The sequence below is a fragment of the Chelonus insularis genome, unplaced genomic scaffold (assembly GCF_013357705.1).
Source record: "Chelonus insularis isolate UGA/USDA-ARS -01 unplaced genomic scaffold, ASM1335770v1 contig_568_pilon, whole genome shotgun sequence".
NCBI lineage: Eukaryota > Metazoa > Arthropoda > Insecta > Hymenoptera > Braconidae > Chelonus > Chelonus insularis.
Genome location: NW_023276647.1, coordinates 1,041,507 through 1,059,848, shown reverse-complemented (window position 1 = coordinate 1,059,848; position 18,342 = coordinate 1,041,507). Strand labels below are relative to the sequence as shown.

Genomic DNA, 18,342 nt, shown 5'->3' with positions numbered 1-18,342 from the left:
ATTCAAAATATGGATTGCTCGCGGCTAAATTCATGGATATCTACTGTCAGCAGCAACAAATTTTCGTCGTTCACTCATCGCGTTTACAAACGGAATTTAACGAGATCATAAGTAATATTCCATGCACTTTATAGTCGTTTATCACGCTAATGGATTGTCGATTCCACCATGTTCTCGCAAAGGCAATATTATTTTTCTCGGCTCGCCAGGTCACATCCAATACTAAAATTCATTAATGTTTATGATCGTCAGGTGAACTAATTATCATTTACACTTTATGACTTATTAATATTTCATTATTCCTCTGAAATTTCGTTATTTGCAGTCTTTCATACGTCAATATGTTCTGGACAATATTTTTATCTGCGTCTTTGCATATGTTTTATTCTATCTCACACTTTGGTATGCTAATCGAGTAAGTATTTTAATTTGTCATTCAAAAATAGAAAAAATTCATTTTAACGTAAAAGGTTAAATTTGAAATTGAATATAATTATTTAGTAAATTATTATTTTTTTTGAAATATTGATGAGATCATTTTTGCATTTCAGGTTATAAAGAAGATTGATAAATCAAATAAAGAATTATTGGAAATCGTTGAGGATAATAAAACCGTAAGAACATTTAGAGAAGTCATTTATTCATTTATGTACTTTAAACATACTAACTATTTTCATTTTAGAAACTTGCAGATGTGATTGTGTTAAAAGATGAACGTCAAGAGTATCAAGAAGTTGTCATGAAAGCGGTGAGTTGTAGAAAAGAAAAATACGATAATTCGTTTATATATGAAAGATTCAATTGAATTCTCTTACGCATGGAAAATCAAAAATTGCATTTACATTTTTTTTCGCTCTGTTGTTGATGGAACAGGAAATTTAAAAACTTCTATTCACTTTGTGAGTGGAAAAAAGAGTAAAAAAATAATATGAAAGAAGCAAAGTATAAAAAATTAATGTGCTCACAGTGCAATAGATGAGTTCAATTGAATTTTAGTTTGGAAAAATGTTTTATTAACAATCATTTTGAACTAAACGATCCAGAGAGGCATACAGCAAGCAACATCACTATGGTTGGAAAATGAAGTACGTATTTAATGTTATTTTTGATATCATAATACGAGTTTGGTAGACATTTAACAAGTTTTTAAAAGTTATTATCAGTTTTTATTGATCAATAAATTCTCAAAATACTCTACAGATAAATCGATTAAATAACGAATTATCAGTGACGGCAGATAAACTTACATCGTTGGAAAAAATTCTTAAAAAAGTAAATATTTATGAATGTTAACTGTCACATTCCATAGACATCATAATAAATTGTTAGATAAATTTTAGCGAATGTTACGGGAAAAGCCTGAAAGCTGCCAAGTCGACCGACTCACTGGGAAAGATAAATGTCCAGAAGGTACGGACTTTGTCACAGACTCGCTCGAAAATGTCAAGGTACTCAATCCATATTTGTCAGTCAACAAAAATCTATATTGAAATTCAGATTTAATTTTTTTTTTTATTCAACTATTTTATCTTCTTTTTTTTTTATTTACAAAAATAAAAATCCAAGATACTCCAGCCGTCGTTCTCGAAGACTCCGACACAACAAAAGTATGGTATCTCTGTCTCTCGACCGTCTAAATTCCGCACTCCGTTGCCAAAGATCGGATTCAAGTAGCGATGCTTCAGCCGAAACATCCTCCGTAGCATCATCTCGAGGAAGTAAAGTATAATTTATTATTATTGTCTAATTGGTTATAAATCCACTCAGAAATATTACCCTTGAATTTTTAATTCAGTTTTACATAGATTATAAAGTATAATTTATTTCTCTTGCTGCAGTATTATAGACTTTATTACTACAAGCTTACGCAGGTATAATATTTGAATTAATTTTTTGCAATTATTTTAGCGAGGAGGAGAAGACAAGAGTCCAACGAAAAATCTAGAAGTCTTGCTGATAAAAAAAAACGAATCCATTAAATCGAATACAAGGACATTAATAAAATCGAACTAAAAAAATTTCAATATACACAGTGAGGTCATTAACAGCTGCATTGATAGAACGACTTGACAAAAAAAAAGCGCGATTGTTCGGTGAATTTCATAAATAATAATCAAAACATCTTGGAATACAATGTGGAAACTTCTTTATATTTCTACATAGCTTTAAAAATTGATTTAAAGTGAGCTAAATGATAAATAAATTCTTGACTTTGGTTAACAAATTTTTCAGAGTCAAGTTTAAATAATTTTTAATGAGTTTGTGGGTATAAAAATAGTGGAGTATCATTATGCGAAGTAAATACGAGTTACTCTTAATCCTTTTCAGATATCCGATATTATTCCAACATATCCCCAGCTTCAATTTAACTTTCACTGACTACTCCACAGCAGAATTAGAGAGGCTACGGCTCTTAACTTGCTGTAGCTTCGTACCATTCGCAGTTATTGCAGTGTGCCGGTCACCTCACGACACTATTGTTCTAAATATTTAATCTAATTTTACTATTTTTGCAAATCACCTATCAAGACCTCTGACATTGGATGTTTATTAATGTACACTTGTTAACAAGCGATGCAAAGTATTCGACGTCACTACTGGTTTGAATGGTGCCGCGAACAAGTCTTAGACAGTCTTGTCATTAACGATCAGTCTGACGGTACGACGCAGTGAAATCGAGTGCATTATTGAACTCTCGCGGGCTTTCAGTTGAAGAAAAGTCATTGTTGATATTTTTTAAGTGATTATTTACAGTTATAAATTATTACTCATCGTGAATAATTGATTACAAGTTTTCACAAAAAATTCAGATCTTTTTCATTGAGCAAAGCAACAAGAAGGAGTTTTTACTCTGAGTTAAGGTGGGAGGACGAAGAAAGCGAGAGTTCTGCGTTCCCTTGTAAGTTATAAATACTTTCATGTTCAGTAGTGTGCAAACGTTCTGTAGAGTTCATGAACATCTCAAATTTACTTTGGTTATTTTGCGTAAAAAATAATTACATGAAGCATCATAATTGATTAAACAATCAGGAAGTCATCCTTGATAAAACAAGTTCTGAGAAAACTGAGAATAAAAATTATCAATTTAATAAAAAATTACTTCAAGGTGATTGTTGGTGTTGACGTAAAAATCAGCAACTATGGTGGTAGATACTGGAACTGTGCGTTTGGTGATATTTATTGGAATGTTCCTCGTTTTTGCTGGTGACTATACCGCTCTAATTAATTCTATTTTTGGAAATAACATGGATCGTGCTAATTCAACAATCAGAGGTTTAAATGATCCAGGAAAAAGCCATTCTGATATTGAAAGATTAGCAATGATGTCTGGCGTTAAAGATCTAGGTATTACATCATAAAATTATCATTAAAATATTTATGGAAACAATAATGATTACAACAATGTAGAAAATTACAATAATTACTATTATTGCAATTATCTTGATTTAGATTGTTACTTGGTAATAATGTTTATTACACAGGTATGAGTCGCAAGGCCAAGATGATGGCTACAATCAAGACAGCATGTTTACCTAAACTTATTTGTGAATTGACGTCTTCAGTTCATCATGATCAGCTGAGTGAGATGGAAAAGTCACTTCTAAACTTGATTAGGTACGAGTTTATGGTTATGATCATTTACCTGCTATAAATTATAATTATGACAAGTTTATGAGGAAAATAATTATACTTACTATTTAACTTTTATGATGATTACAAGATAACTTCGATATTTTTATTATTATTATTGATTATGGTTTTTTAATTGATAACCAAAAGGAAGCTTGAACTGACCAATTTCTCTGATACAAGTCTTGATGAAGCCCATTACATCCTACTTTCAACTTTATGGTCGATGCACTCTCCGTGACTTTCTCAACTTTCGTTTGCCAACCCGTTCATGTAGAATAACATTTACAATCCGCCAGACTTGTCAAAATATTTACTTTCATTATAAATACCATAATTTATTCCTTATCTAGTATTCTCTAAAGAACAGATTATTGAGATGAAATGTGTGATATAATATCATTGGAATGGACAGTTAATTATTACAATAATTAATATCTTGTTGAAGATAGAAGTGCTAGATGTATTTCACTCAGCTAAACCACTTTTTTTATGTTAACCAGAACATGTAATTTCACCCGACATTCATCGCATTCTGTATTATTACTAGTCTCTGTGGTAAAAAGGAAAGGGATCAGATTTATTTTTTGAAAAAAAGTAGACTTTCTTGATAGTTGAACTGTTGAAAGAATAATAAAGTGGCTATTAGCAATCAATATAGACAATAAAGGAAGATCTGGATGTGAAAGTATGGTGATCGTATTACACAACGTCTTAGCCCCAAAATTCAGGTTGTCTGGCCATTATGTTACGACTCTCTCATTTTTTGCATAACCTACATAATGTAGGATTGGCCACTCTCCATTTCATCGATTATCCAACGAAACTTTCACCTCTTCTTCCGAAACAGTGATTAATTTTTTTCCACGTGGAATAAATACTCAACTACAATTGTTATTATTTTCATAACTATTGTAAAAATATACAATCCCAGACATTAAGTTTTGCACTTCCGTTAAGCAGTTTCTTTGTGCATTTGCATTCATCTCGGACACAATAAGTGATTGTTATTGCGACCGCTTTAAAGTGGCAAGTGTTGAAAAATGTGAGGCAAAAAATGAGGAAAAATCTAGCAATCACGCTCGCCTTGTTAACTGAACTTGTTTAGAATTGACTCGGAAAGTAAAAGGCAACTTGCCTTGTCCCTGTTCTTTTCTTGAACTTACTTGAGTATGCCGGGAGATCAATTGGTCTATCGTAATAACTTGCGCAAATTGCAATAAACGTTTCTAGTCTCAGTCGAACGTGATTGTTTTTTATAAAAATATTCATAAAGTCTCTTTCTTAATGAAGTCAATTTCTCTTTAAATATTTTATGGATAAATAAAGCTTGAGAAAGGAAAATAATTATTATGCTTTTTAGTGTATTTAAACAATTATTGACACTTGGATATTGTTTACAGAGATACGAGTCTGTCCACGATGGCGGAAGTTGCCTCAAGGTATCACTTTGCCGCTCATATGGGTCAACTTATCGCTGGTATCGAAGGTCAAGGCTGCCACAATTTTTATCCTACTTGTCCACTACCTCGTTCCAGTGTTCTCAACATGATGAAGAAGATCCGGCTTCGATAATTTCTTGTGGTGGATGCGGATGAAAATGAATCTGGAAGTTGAAATTATTTGAAATTATCTATATTAAGTGCCGTTTATAATTATCCAGGATGTGTTCACTCGGTGGACTAGATGAAATTTGAATGATTTCTATTTTTAAAATTGATAGAACATGAGAATTCATTTGAAGTAAAAGAAAACATGACGGTTTGCTAGGATTAATCTTTTTATTATTCAACTCATTGAGGTGAAGAAAATTTTTAACACATGAGTTATTAAATAATGAGTATAAGTAGACATCATAGAGTGAACTAGAAAGTATTATGAACGGTAATTTTTATTTATATTCCTGATTCAGGTTGTTAAAAATGTATCTGTGATACTGTATGAGGTATAAATTAAGTTGAAAGACAAAGAAAAAGTATGAAAATTGCAGAACAAATGAGAGAATTGTGACTGCTATTTTTTTTTAATGGAAGAACAAATGGTGTAGTACTTTTGGAACATATTAAGTTTCGTTATAAATTCGTCCAATACTCATTAATCATTATCAGTACCACCTAGTCTAGGCTATAAAATTATATTTTTAATTAATTAATTGTATAAGGTCTAATGATAATAAAAAATTTAAAGATAATTTATAATAAAAATTATTTTCTTTTCAAATTCAATTCCATAAAAAAATATTACAAGATATAACAATGACGATTAAAAAAATCATATTACTATCTGATTGTTATGATATCATTTGGAACTTTGATGGTATCCAATTTCCAATTGTTTGATGATCCTCTTAGCTCATGTTTAGCTTCTCATATGAAAGAATTTTGCAATTACTTTTATATCAGAAAGAGAATGAAGGACAATGTCATCAATGTTAAATGTTGAAGAAGACTCCTTGATAACTTAAACTCTTAGGTTAATTGAGAAACTTTGATGGACATAATAAGGATCAAAAGAATTTCCTTATTTTGTCGAATGTGTACAACGTAAAGTAAGTCGTTTAATGCAGTATTTGAGCCATTGGTACAGGTTCTAGTACGCGTGAATACGAGTTTTGTTCGTCGTTCAAACGATATCAGCAACTTGAGTATAACCAACACAAGCATGTCAACGACTATGACGACAGTATCGGTGTGTTCTGTAGTGTCATTAGGAATAACCATCTAGCTAAAGTTTAACTCAAGTCAACGAACAAAGTAAATGGAATGTAAAGCAAAATTGAGAGGATTTTCTCAAGTTATTGTATTTTTCTTTAGTATAATTACTAATTAGATATTCATATTGGCTTTGCTGTAATAAAAACATTCATTTAATTAAAAAAAACTTTCGTGATGTTTTTTTCTGGTAAACTTATCCGATAACGTCATGTTTATTCATCAAATGTCGTTGGGTTGAGGCGATGTGATAGAAAGTGAATCCTAAAAGATTATTGCGGAAGACATGCACATCGATAACAGCAATACGTGTATGATGTAATGTGGATGTTCATGTATTGAGTAAATGTTTTGTATTGGAATTTGTGTTTGTATTTTCTATCATTCTCGTTTAATAGTAAATATTATATATCCGATGTCGAAATATATGAAAGAGTTTATTATAAATATTTTTTATCATTATCAATTAATTTATTATCAATTTGTTTAGAGAAAGTTTGTTATATATTTAATCCGAAGAACAATTCTGAACCTTTTGAATTATAATTGAGGCTAGCTAATTAATGCTTTAGAACAAAAAAGTACAAAGCATACATAAATAATATTTAATACAACATTAATTATTGTTTGATATTAAATTTTTTAAAATTATATTTCATGTATTATTTTTTAATTTTCATTTGTTCAATTGTACGATTATTCTATGCAACACGAGCATGTAAAAATAATTGCGAAAATTAAATTAACATAACAATAAAAGTAATTCTTTAATTTAAATGTTACTCATTATAATTATTAAACTAAATCCTGGTTTTTATCTTCTTCTTCAAAGTAGCAATTAACTTAAATGCCTTTCTCACACGTTTATCATCAATTTAACTCCAAGATTAAAAACAATTCTTACCTATAAGAATTTTCAAATAAATTTCTTCACATCAATCTGTTGTTTCAACATTAATAATAACATCCAGACATGCAAGTTTTTTGGAGTCAAGTGAATTTTTTAACCAGACATTTCCATCAAGGATATTTTTTGCATCAGACATTAACTATGAGGTTCAAAGGCCGAGTATAAAATCAATAGCTTGAAAACAATTCAAAACCTGACCACGAACCGGTATATCCATCAACGATAGCACAAAATAGATTATCAGTAATTAATAATCAGCGATCGGTGATAATAATTAATTGAAATAAATTCAATAGTATTATGATACTTGCATATTAATACACATTGATAGACTAAATAATTGATTAAATTAAGTCAGTAGAAAGCATTATTAAAACATATAAACAATAATAGCAAGCTCAAGCACGTGTAGCTTATCTACAATAACCATTTCTTCATTAAGTTTCGAGACAAAACTCACGACCTTCTTGGCATAAGCTAACAATTATCATTAGACTTGAGAGCGTGCATCAGCACACGTATACTATACCCAAGTTGTCTGTTTCGTAATCAGCGTGCATTGGGTATAAGAATCCCGGTAATACCAACGTGCTTATAAGCTAATTCCACTTGGTATGGACTCATGAGTGGGGCGTTTACTTTCTCTCTGGTTCGAGCCTTGGCCAAGCATGAATACCGAAAGGTACATTCAGCAACCAGTTTTTATCAGTCAGTGGACATTGTTGCGGGCTTAGAAGTGTTCCGATGTTTGCCTAAGTCTCCAAAGGCTTGACACACTTCACGTATGTATTTTTTAACTCATTACTTATCTTCATTCAAATCAGCTTTGTTTCTATTTTGCACGGTGTTTCTTTAATCTCCATTCGCAATTCAAATATTCATTGGTTTAAAGTTTGAAAAAATGTTTTTCATCAATTAACATAGCTTTTTGTCACTCAATTCATATTCACTTGGTACTGTTTCAGTCTGATGAAATTTTATCCGATACAGTGTGCAAAGTATTGATTACACGCTCAAGCAGTCTCATTAGATTATTTTGATTGCACTGTGATATTGAGTATATGTCAGGATGCACCTATCACGTGTGTACATATTACTGGTGTGCTGTCTACTGGCGGTAGGACATGTGATATCGGCGCCAAGTCCTCAGGAACCAGCATTCGAATTGCCAGTTCAATTAGTTGGATTTCCTGTAATTATTGCTGCTGTTAGAATAACCAATTTCATCAAGAAACTCGCATACTCCCTCAATCCTCGTAAGTACATTTACTTCCTTTAATTATTTGCGGCATATTTGTGGATTTTATACCAAGTATTCTTGTCACGCTATTCGGAGAAAAAAAACATTCTTTTTTATTATTATATATTTTCTCTCTTTAAAACATACATATTTAAACACTAAATTCAAACCGGACGTCCTTGTGAGCGAAAGTGTTGGGCTACTCACACAATATCATACTGAGTCTACACTGATCTATTACGTCAAGTCTGTGTGTTTATAATTTCTTCAATCTGATACTTGAACTATGTTCTTCTCTTTCAGAAAATCTTCGTTTGCATTTTCATTTAAAAAATGTTCATTGTGATTCTAAGCTCTTTTTTTTTACGTCAATTTATCAAGAAAAAAGTGTTAGTAAAATTGAAAATAAGTTTTTAAATGAGAAGTCATTTGTATGCCAATGTTGAAATACGGATTTTTTTTATCATATAAAATTTATGACAGGAAAAAAATTCATAACAATTACATATTTCTTTCATATGCATATAAGAAAAATTGTATAATTATTTATTACACAATTATTGAGAAATTAGTCGGTTGGAAAATCTGTCTTCATTAGAACATGTGGTAAAAGAAAGTGCACTTCCATAGAGCTTAGTCAAATTATAGTTATTTAAACCACATTACATAATTATTACTAATACTGATTATTATTATCTTACATTCAATTAAAACTAGTTTTATTATACATTCTATATTATTATAATTTGAACTTATTATTTTTTATTGAATAATATTATTATTTTTATTGAATAATAATTTTATGTAAACTAGATTTAAGTATATTATTTAATCTGTACAGAAACATACATGAGTCGCTCCAAAAGGTCTACTCGCCCTCATGATGAAAAGATCTTGGATGTAGCTCAAGTAGAAAAAAGATTAGTTGCTGAATTGGGTGAAAAAGTTTGCGTTTACGAAAGAATATGTGCGAGATATGCTGAGATCACATTAAGACGAGGACATCAAGATAGGAATCTTGATTGGGATGAAATATTTAGGTAAGTATACATAGATGAAAACTTTTGATAATTTTCTAATCACTCTTGAAAACACTTCTACCAATAATAATGATATTATCAACAACTCAATATATGTAAAAATCATCAAATAATATTTATTATCCAATTACATATTAGCTTCATCAATGATGATGAAACCATTTTTTGTGATGATAGGTCAAAGGAAACATAAATATTGAAATGATTGATAAAATAATAGAATTGATTTTCATTTTCTATCTATTAAATTAATGTAATATACTCTGTTCACTGTTGGATAATTAGAAAGGTATTAAAATAGTTACATGTAAATACTAATGCAGTAGCAGTTTAAAAGCTAAACAGTTGATAGCTGAAGTTCCTTCGAGATATCATCAAAGTTCTAATTCGCGTGATATCTCATGAAGTCTCAAGCTGTCAACTATTCTCAAAATAAAGTGTTACGACAGAAAAACGTGCCTCGTTTGGACCTTACTAATGGGTGCTGAGATCTAGCCCGATGTAGGAAACTCGTAAAGCTAAGATTGAGAGCAAAATATAGGTGCATTCAAGGATTATCCAAGATTCCCGTTTGTCTAAGTACCGTTTCTTCCTTCGAACCTTTGGAGCTTACACTAAATACGGTTGTAAGACACCGTGGTCGGGGACACAGATAGTCTTAATAGCTTTGCTGCGCGTGTTCTAATGTATTCCGATAATTCTTCTGCCGCTATTATACCTCCTAGTGTTACTTGTCTGTTTTTTGTGGTGTAAAGATGAATGTGGGTGTAGAAAAAAAAACGATTAATTTTATTTTTTCTGTTTTAGTCAATATAAAACATCACCAGATCCAATGAAGGAAAATTATTTACTCAGTGTCTTTTTGGGTGACATTGTTGGCAGTCCAAGACTTTGTCATCAGTTAGTTAAGCGTGGAAGAGGATGTCAAGATGATGGGAATGTTGCCTGATTAAAAATAGATGTTATTAGAAAATAAATTGTAAAAAAGAATGAGGCTACAAGTTCAAAATATTTTAGGTGTCTCAAGAATTCTAAAAACTAATTCTTTTATTAAACTCTTTTTATAAATATAAATAAAAAAAAGTAAAACACTTGTTTAATTGAAAGTCGCTTATTGTACAATTTAAGTTATGACGATATAAGATCAGTAATCAAGTGTTTAATAGTTTTTTTTTATTTATAATTGTAAAATTGTATTAATAAGAATAATGATAGCTTCAAGAAAACTTGTTAAATAATGAAAAATAATTTTAAATATTCATTAAAACCTAGAATTGTTCAAAGATCAGATTAATGTAAATAGTTGATTGTTAACAATAACCATAGTCGTGTTTTTTTAGTCAGAAGTTAATAATAATAATATATTACATTATTGGAATGTTACAAAAATTTTCGCAAGAGTGACTGAAATACTTATAAACTGTTTTACTGTTTACAATAATTTTCAATCTTTATTTCTTATATCTTAGTCAATATTAAATAATTGTGAAAGTTGATGCATCATTCCAATGAGTAGGAAGTTATTGATATTTGCAACATTACCTCAGGATTTTGTAAATAATTAAATCAGATTATTTTTAATTTTTTTTTATGTTGAATATAGTGGTAATAATAAAATTAAAATGTAAAGTAATATCGTTAAATTTTTTTGTCAAGATTTATTTCGTTAAAAAGCCGAATTTATTATATTAAACCTAGCATCGTTATAGTGGGGCTGAGAAAAAGGAGAGAGCGTAAGGAATAACGGCCTGTCGACCCACGCGAATTGATAGTGACTTTTAAAGAAGTCAAATGAATTCATGCACTGAACAGTTGTCAAGTACCTTTCACAGAGTGCACGTTAAAAGCTAACAGAAAAATTACTAATAAATTTCTCTCCATTTTAATCTAATAAATGAGCAATTGTGATTGCAAATTTTATTACATTGTTTGTAATATATTGTATTGATTGTTGAAATAATCATGACTGTTTAGTCAACAGTTTCCTAAACAATCCAATTTAAGTCAAGTGTTTTGTTGAATTTAATTGTTTAAATGTTTATCAACTTATTCATGAAAAAAATGGTTCATTAAATCGATTTACTAGAGTAGTAGTGTAACGACAAAATAGAGGAGAAATTTTGATTAGCTATTGTGAGAAAGTGAAAAAATATTATTAGCATGTGCTTGTCTGTAAGTTCAGCGTCCTACTGGCCGCAAACGAAAGTAATTTCACTGGTAAAGAACAGCCTTGTCCTCCTTCTCGTATCGTTTCTAGGGCTTGAAACCAAGGTAGTCTTTTCAAGTCCGGTTCAAGTTCAACATCTTAGTCAAGTACCTCTTAATCGTTGTAATTCTACATCTCATCAACAATCAATTACTGATTTAATAGAGTAAGTTTAATGATCTCATAAGATCTTGATTATTATATAACTCATTGAACATTCCAAGCCAAAAATAGGTGAATCTTTACATAAAAATTTTAGTTATTTATTTAATTTAAAATAAAATAGAAAAGAAATGAGCACTTTCTACTTTTTCTGAAAGTTTTTTCCAGTATTTTCTTTAATTTTATGCTTTATTGTTGATAGTAGAATGATTTTACGATGTATTATGTTAGAAAAAAATAAAAATAATATTTTTAATTGTCAAAGTAATTGGTTGACTGTTCAATGCTGATAGAAAAGAAGTAATAAATTTTAATTGAGTTTTTTTCTATTGGGCAGATGTGTGATGCACAATGTAAACTTTATCAAAAAGATAGAAAGAAAAGCAAGAGCAACGGAAGAGACTGAAAATTTATTTGAAAACCCAGACTATTACCAACCATATCCTTCTGTAAATTCAGCAGATTATCAAAAATCTCCCATTTTGGATGCAAATGGCAGATCAATTTTTAATCTCAACATATTTAACGCAATGTCATCAATATCTAAATATGATGATTATAAATGTATTCCGCGGATTATTTGTGAAATGGCAACAGGGTGTAAGACCAGAATTTACCAAATATAAACAGAGTTATTTAAACTCTCCAATTAATTCACTTATCAGGTATACTTTATTTTATCGTTGGAAATTATTATAATATATTCATTCTAATCCAGCAGATAAATTTTCAGCTTTTTGTCTTTCCTTAATATTGGAGAGTCTTCATCTCCATTACTTTTATTTGGGAAATCTGCCTTAATAGGTTACAGTAATAAAGGTAATCCAGAGATATGCTACCATCAATATCCAAGATGTCCACGAAATCCTAATGATCTTGTGAATTATCTCAACAACTACAACGGAGGATTCTTTAGATTTTTCAACATTCGTAGTTCGAGTAATTTTTTTTTAAATAACAACTATTACTTCGATAAATTTGGTGGACTCACATTTAAAAATCAGATCATTTTTTTTCAGGAACTGGAGATTCTAGAAATGCAAATAATGAAGAATCTTCAACATCTTTATTTAACCCAGAAGCCAATTTAATATCCGATCGTAAAGGAACTGGTGAATTAAAATTTGATACTCCTGGTTCTGAACCAAGATCTTCTTTTTTCATCAATGAGAGGAGTTTGAATAATAAAGTTATATTTCCGGACGATTCGAGTCATGTAGGTGGATTTATTCAATCAGATTATACTAAATTGTATAAAATTAATGATCATAACTCACCGAAGCAGCGTTCATTTTTTCCTCAGGTAATGATAATCTTTACATTTACATAAATTAAATACTATTAAAAGAAAGTAACATTCTCATTTAACTCCCCATATAGAAAACTTTCGTTCCCCAAAGGTCCCCTGAATGATCCCCAGTACAGAAGATCCCCGACGCTCCCCTCATAGGATTATGAGGAACGTTTAGGAGACAAAATAGTTTTTTTTTTTAAATTTTTTCTCTCTACTCTAAACGCACGTACTACTTAGAACTAAACAGTATATGTAATAGAATTAACGAAATAATGATATATTGGCGAAAAACTGTGAGATATAAAAATGTGCATAACTTCTGTGCTAATGATGCTACAGGGTTGGTCGAGGGCTCAAATGAAAGATCTCGATGAGAGGGATAGAGTCAATATAGTTAAAATCATACTTGGAGCATAATTTATGCGAAAATGAAAGTAAGTTCCAGTTTTACCCCATTTTGAGGGTGAAATAATTAATTTTTCTAATGTTTGACCTGATTCCGCATTTCCACGCATCAAGACGAAGAGAATGAGTGGTCGAACTTGAAAATCGGACAACTTTGATTTTTCGACCCCAAAAAATGGCAAGTGGTACCCCTTTCCATTTTTTTTGGCCAAAAAATAAAGGTTCTCCGATTTTCGAGTTCGACCACTCATTCTCTTCGTCTTGATGCGTAGAAATGCGGAATCAGGGCACTGCCCGGGAAAATTCACTTTAACACCCTTAAAAGGGGGTGAAACTGATTACACATTAACAATGATCATCCCATTGACTTTAAACTCTTATAACTCATGAACGGACGGTCAAATGACCATTTTTAGGGACGTTTTAGAATCTTAAAAATCTGAGCTATCTAACAATATCCATAAATTTATCGAGAAAAATTTTTTTCTGCCTTAAAATCGCTAAAAAATAAAAAAAAATCACATTTTCTGGGGAGTTTGCCAAATATTTTGGCGATTTTAGGGGTGAAATACATTTTTTAAACAATTGTCATGGACATGTATATTTAGCTAAGATTCTGAAGTTTTAAAATACCTCTTGACAATCATCATTAGATGCTTTGTATGAGAGTTATGGAGCTTCAAAGTTGAAGTAAGGGTCGGAAAAGCATCTTTCCTTCGATTTAAATCTTTATAACTTGTGAAGAAATCATCAGAAAAGGATTTTTAAGAGCTATTTGGAAACGTCAGAATCTTAGCTAAAGATACATATCCATAAAAATTGTTTAAAAAATATATTTCACACCTAAAATCGCCAAAATGTTTGGCAAACTCCCCAGAAAATGTGATTTTTTTTTATTTTTTAGCGATTTTAAGGGTGAAAGAAATTTTTCTCGATAAATTTATGGATATTATTGGATAGCTCAGATTTTCAAGTTTCCAAAACGTCCTTAAAAATGATCATTGGACCGTCCGTTCATGAGTTATAAGGGTTTAAAGTCAAGGGGATGATCATTTTTAATGTGTATCCAGTTTTACCCCCTTTTAAGGGTGTTAAAGTGAATTTTTCCGGGCGGTGCCTCGATTCCGCATTTCTACGCATCAAGACGAAGAGAATGAGTGGTCAAACTCGAAAATCGGAGAACCTTTATTTTTTGGCCAAAAAAAATGGAAAGGGGTACCACTTGCCATTTTTGGGGTCGAAAAATCAAAGTTGTCCGATTTCCAAGTTTGACCACTCATTCTCTTCGTCTTGATGCGTGGAAATGCGGAATCAGGTCAAACATTAGAAAAATTAATTATTTCACCCTCAAAATGGGGTAAAACCGGAACTTACTTTCATTTTTGCATAAATTATGCTCCAAGTATGATTTTAACTATTTCGACTCTATTCCTCTCGTCAAGATCTTTCATTTGAGCCCTCGACCAACCCTGTAGCATCATTAGCACAGAAGTTATGCACATTTTTATATCTCACTATTTTGTCTCCTAAACGTTCCCCATTCAATTAATAATTTCTCATTACGAAAATGCTAATAATAATTCTAATTATTTCTAATGGAAATATATATTATTTATTGCTAGGACAGAAAGGATCCAAAAATGACAGAAGTGATGTACGATTTGAATCAATATGAAGACTCAAATAAGGAGCCCATAACTTCAGGTATAAAAAAATTAAGTGATCATTATTCTCTTGAGAAATAATTTCATAATTAATAAAATAAATCTATTGTTAGTAGATGGCCAAAGTATGATGATAGACATTGACAGTTCAAAACTACGTCCCGAACATTTTAAAAGTACTCCGAAGAAAAGTCTTATAAATGATGACGTGCTTCAGCCAATTGATTTAGAGGGTTTGAATGTGATTAATTTGATCGAGCTTTATGCTGAAGATGAAACTCAATTGGAACAAATCTTTCACCCTTGTGATATGATTTGTCATGATTCGAGAGGTACATCTGTTCAATTCAGTCAAGTTCTTAACTACGGCAGTCTATCTACTTTTATGACACCTGAACGACCGATTTTGGATTTATCTCAGCCTCTTTCTTGTCAAGTTCTATGCCACAATGAACGTGGAGAAGAAAGGAGGATTTTTACTACACTAAGCCAAACCCTTCGAGCCAGTTTAGATCGTAAAAAGAGTCAAGGTTTTCTAGTTTAATAACAATTAACGCTTTTTTAATTGAAGAATAATTTTTTACTTTAGCAACAATTTTTTTAATTTATTTGTTAAATTAGTAATGGGATTATGTATATATACAATTCGAAAAATCAATAAAACAATTTTATTGGTAATTCTTAAATAAAAGATTAAAGTTTCTTGAAAGTAAATATAAACTTAATGCGTAATTCCATTACCCCTGGACAATAAAATTTTCATTGGAATGAGTTGATGAATCGTTTCCAGAGTATAGTTCAGCAAATGAATCGCTTCGAGTGAAAGTAATAAAACCACGTTTTGTTGGAGATTCAATTGTGGATGAAAAAACAATAACTCCTCCTGTTACTTTGTCTGATCCGAATTCGGTGAGATAATATAAGTTATTTTATTATATTAAATGAACCATCGTGGTGCTATAAAAAATCCTCATACATTTTTTCCAATGCACCATCAATCTAGAAGGTTCGAAAAAATTAATACAACGTAGTTCTTTCAATGTACCCAGCACACAAAAAAAAACTCTTCAACTAATTCTATCTCCACCCACCAACAATATGATCACTGCTTTCTGTCTCCAATTTTGTTCTCACGAGGGGCATGAAAAACAAGAGTAGATACACAAATCGATATGTAGAGTGTTACATAGGTGTTTGATTTTTTTGAAAGGTCCTTTCAACAGGCAGTGAACCTTTTTTTGCTTCTCTACCAGGTGTTATTGTCAGAGATGTCCCCTATGCAACTGACAGGTGGACAAGCTGGTGTTCTTTCAAATTTACAACCATGGGGACAAAGATCATCTCTGTTTGGAGGTCAACAAGGAGGCATTATACCTCCAATGGGTGGTCAGTTTTTAGTTGATGACACTCCAATAGGTGATAATCCTTTGGCGATTGTAACAAACGCATCAACTGATGGAGTACAATCATATGGTGGTAGCTATGGTGGTGGAACTTCAGCATTACCAGCATCTTTTACGATGTGTGGTAGTTATCTTTACATAGTACCTTTGAATGCAATAGCCACTCCAGTTTGTACAGTTCCTGTTAACTCTCCAATGATGAATCAGAAACCTATGCTATCAATTCCAAAAAATCCTTATGGAAATTATACTAATTTTTTTAACGTATTATCAACAAATACTAATGAATTTCCTGAAAGTAAGAATAATTTTTTGCCACCATCAGTGGAGTTAAATAAAAAAAAAATCTTTTTTCCTCCTCCACATCAACAAGTGATTCCACCTAAATATGAAGATATTTCCAGTGCACCAAATGTACCACCAGGTAAGGGAACAAAGTACTTATTGACCTAGTTCTCTTGTTAGAAATTGGGGTCGGAAATGTTTACCCGACTGTTTTAGACGTAGCTGCTCTAAACCCTGGGGATTATCCACAGGGTTCTTGTCTCGAGGGTGAATCTTGGAATGTGGATGATAATCAATGTGTTCCAATTAAAAGCCACGAAGATTCAGATTATGAGTATTCTAATCCACGTGCAAAACAGACATCTATGAAAGAACCTTTCAACAAAGCTGATTTATCTCCTCAAAGAATACTTATACAGACTCCTACTGCTGATATAAATATTCAAAGTAATTAAAAAATTTACTTTAGTTTAATTTATACTTCAAAATCAATTCATCAAACCTAGTAATTAATATTCATACTCCTAAGGACTTTTTGGTTTCTATTTAACTTTATAATGAGTTAATTTATTACTCAAAGAAAATTAAAAGACTTATTTAATCTTGATTGTATTTTATTTTCAATGATTCATTACGAAGACTTGATCATTTCTGATTGAAATCAATTTCCTTCTACTACCAAGATGTTAGGAAATGAAGTTAGCTTATCTAAGCATAATGTCTTATAGAGATACGAATATTATATAATAACATAGTGCACTGTAGTGTAGTTTAGGATCTCTGTGACATGAGATATTCTGCAGCTTGAGTGTATCAAAAAGCTAATTGTCTCGTGCTGTCAGTTGCACCCCACTTGGCCCTGTCCAGAGCATACGCCCCTCCAGGGCTGTGGTGTTCTCATTCGACCACGGGGTTTGTCTCCCGAGCTCTCTTCCTCACCCTCTATCACAGTCTACACCGTAAATTATACGCCAGAGAGAACTAAATAATTATTCCCTGTCTTTCGTATATCTGTCGATGCTCTCAAAGAGCTTGTTTGAACGGTATCAATGTCTCACTTCACTGATATAATAAATACAGTAAATACATGCCCTGTCATTCACTAGAAATTGGTTTTTTATTCAGGAAGTTCAATATCAGATAGTCTTTAATCAATTACTATTTAATTTTGTTTTATCAATGAATTTCATTTTAAGACTTATCATCATTTAGCAGCATTGAAATTTATTTTCATTTAAAAATGAAGCAGATAGAAATCTTGCACCAATGTTGAGCTCTTCCTGTTGAATACACCTGGAATTCACTCAATACAATTAGAGCGATCGTGTTTTAGTCGGAATTTCCGGGATAACTCTATCGTCTTCTGCTGCATATTCGAGCAAACAATTTTGT

At 31.2% G+C, this 18,342-nt stretch overlaps 4 protein-coding genes across 6 annotated transcripts; all 4 read left to right on the top strand.

Moving 5' to 3' along the window:
• Positions 1 to 25: 25 nt before the first annotated feature.
• LOC118070271 (uncharacterized) lies at positions 26 to 2,212 on the top strand. 2 transcript variants are annotated; one of them, XM_035088790.1, is made up of 9 exons: positions 26 to 252; positions 326 to 415; positions 552 to 614; positions 683 to 748; positions 1,044 to 1,085; positions 1,201 to 1,272; positions 1,341 to 1,448; positions 1,567 to 1,718; positions 1,909 to 2,212. In XM_035088790.1, exons 1-8 carry the CDS (start codon positions 169 to 171, stop codon positions 1,672 to 1,674), a joined length of 633 nt encoding a protein of 210 aa, XP_034944681.1. In that variant the 5' UTR covers positions 26 to 168; the 3' UTR covers positions 1,675 to 1,718; positions 1,909 to 2,212. The 2 variants fall into 2 exon arrangements, with proteins under 2 accessions (XP_034944681.1, XP_034944680.1); XM_035088789.1 differs by having other exon boundaries at positions 1,330 to 1,448.
• Positions 2,213 to 2,302: 90 nt separating this feature from the next.
• Positions 2,303 to 5,810, top strand: geko. 2 transcript variants are annotated; one of them, XM_035088791.1, is made up of 4 exons: positions 2,303 to 2,899; positions 3,107 to 3,345; positions 3,483 to 3,615; positions 5,034 to 5,810. In XM_035088791.1, the coding sequence occupies exons 2-4, from the start codon at positions 3,141 to 3,143 to the stop codon at positions 5,203 to 5,205; spliced, it is 510 nt and encodes a 169-aa protein (XP_034944682.1). In that variant the 5' UTR covers positions 2,303 to 2,899; positions 3,107 to 3,140; the 3' UTR covers positions 5,206 to 5,810. The 2 variants fall into 2 exon arrangements, with proteins under 2 accessions (XP_034944682.1, XP_034944683.1); XM_035088792.1 differs by having other exon boundaries at positions 2,303 to 3,345.
• A 2,043-nt stretch (positions 5,811 to 7,853) lies between these two features.
• LOC118070229 (uncharacterized) lies at positions 7,854 to 10,521 on the top strand. The gene is made up of 4 exons (XM_035088687.1): positions 7,854 to 8,033; positions 8,217 to 8,507; positions 9,333 to 9,531; positions 10,339 to 10,521. Exons 2-4 carry the CDS (start codon positions 8,321 to 8,323, stop codon positions 10,478 to 10,480), a joined length of 528 nt encoding a protein of 175 aa, XP_034944578.1. The 5' UTR covers positions 7,854 to 8,033; positions 8,217 to 8,320; the 3' UTR covers positions 10,481 to 10,521.
• Positions 10,522 to 11,637: 1,116 nt separating this feature from the next.
• On the top strand, positions 11,638 to 17,411 carry LOC118070289 (uncharacterized). The gene is given in 10 exon segments (XM_035088814.1): positions 11,638 to 11,903; positions 12,237 to 12,495; positions 12,497 to 12,564; positions 12,633 to 12,838; positions 12,919 to 13,202; positions 15,221 to 15,302; positions 15,376 to 15,792; positions 16,053 to 16,171; positions 16,516 to 17,089; positions 17,167 to 17,411. Coding segments are annotated over 10 exon segments (2,460 nt in total). The 5' UTR covers positions 11,638 to 11,691; the 3' UTR covers positions 17,406 to 17,411.
• The last annotated feature ends 931 nt before the right edge of the window (positions 17,412 to 18,342 follow it).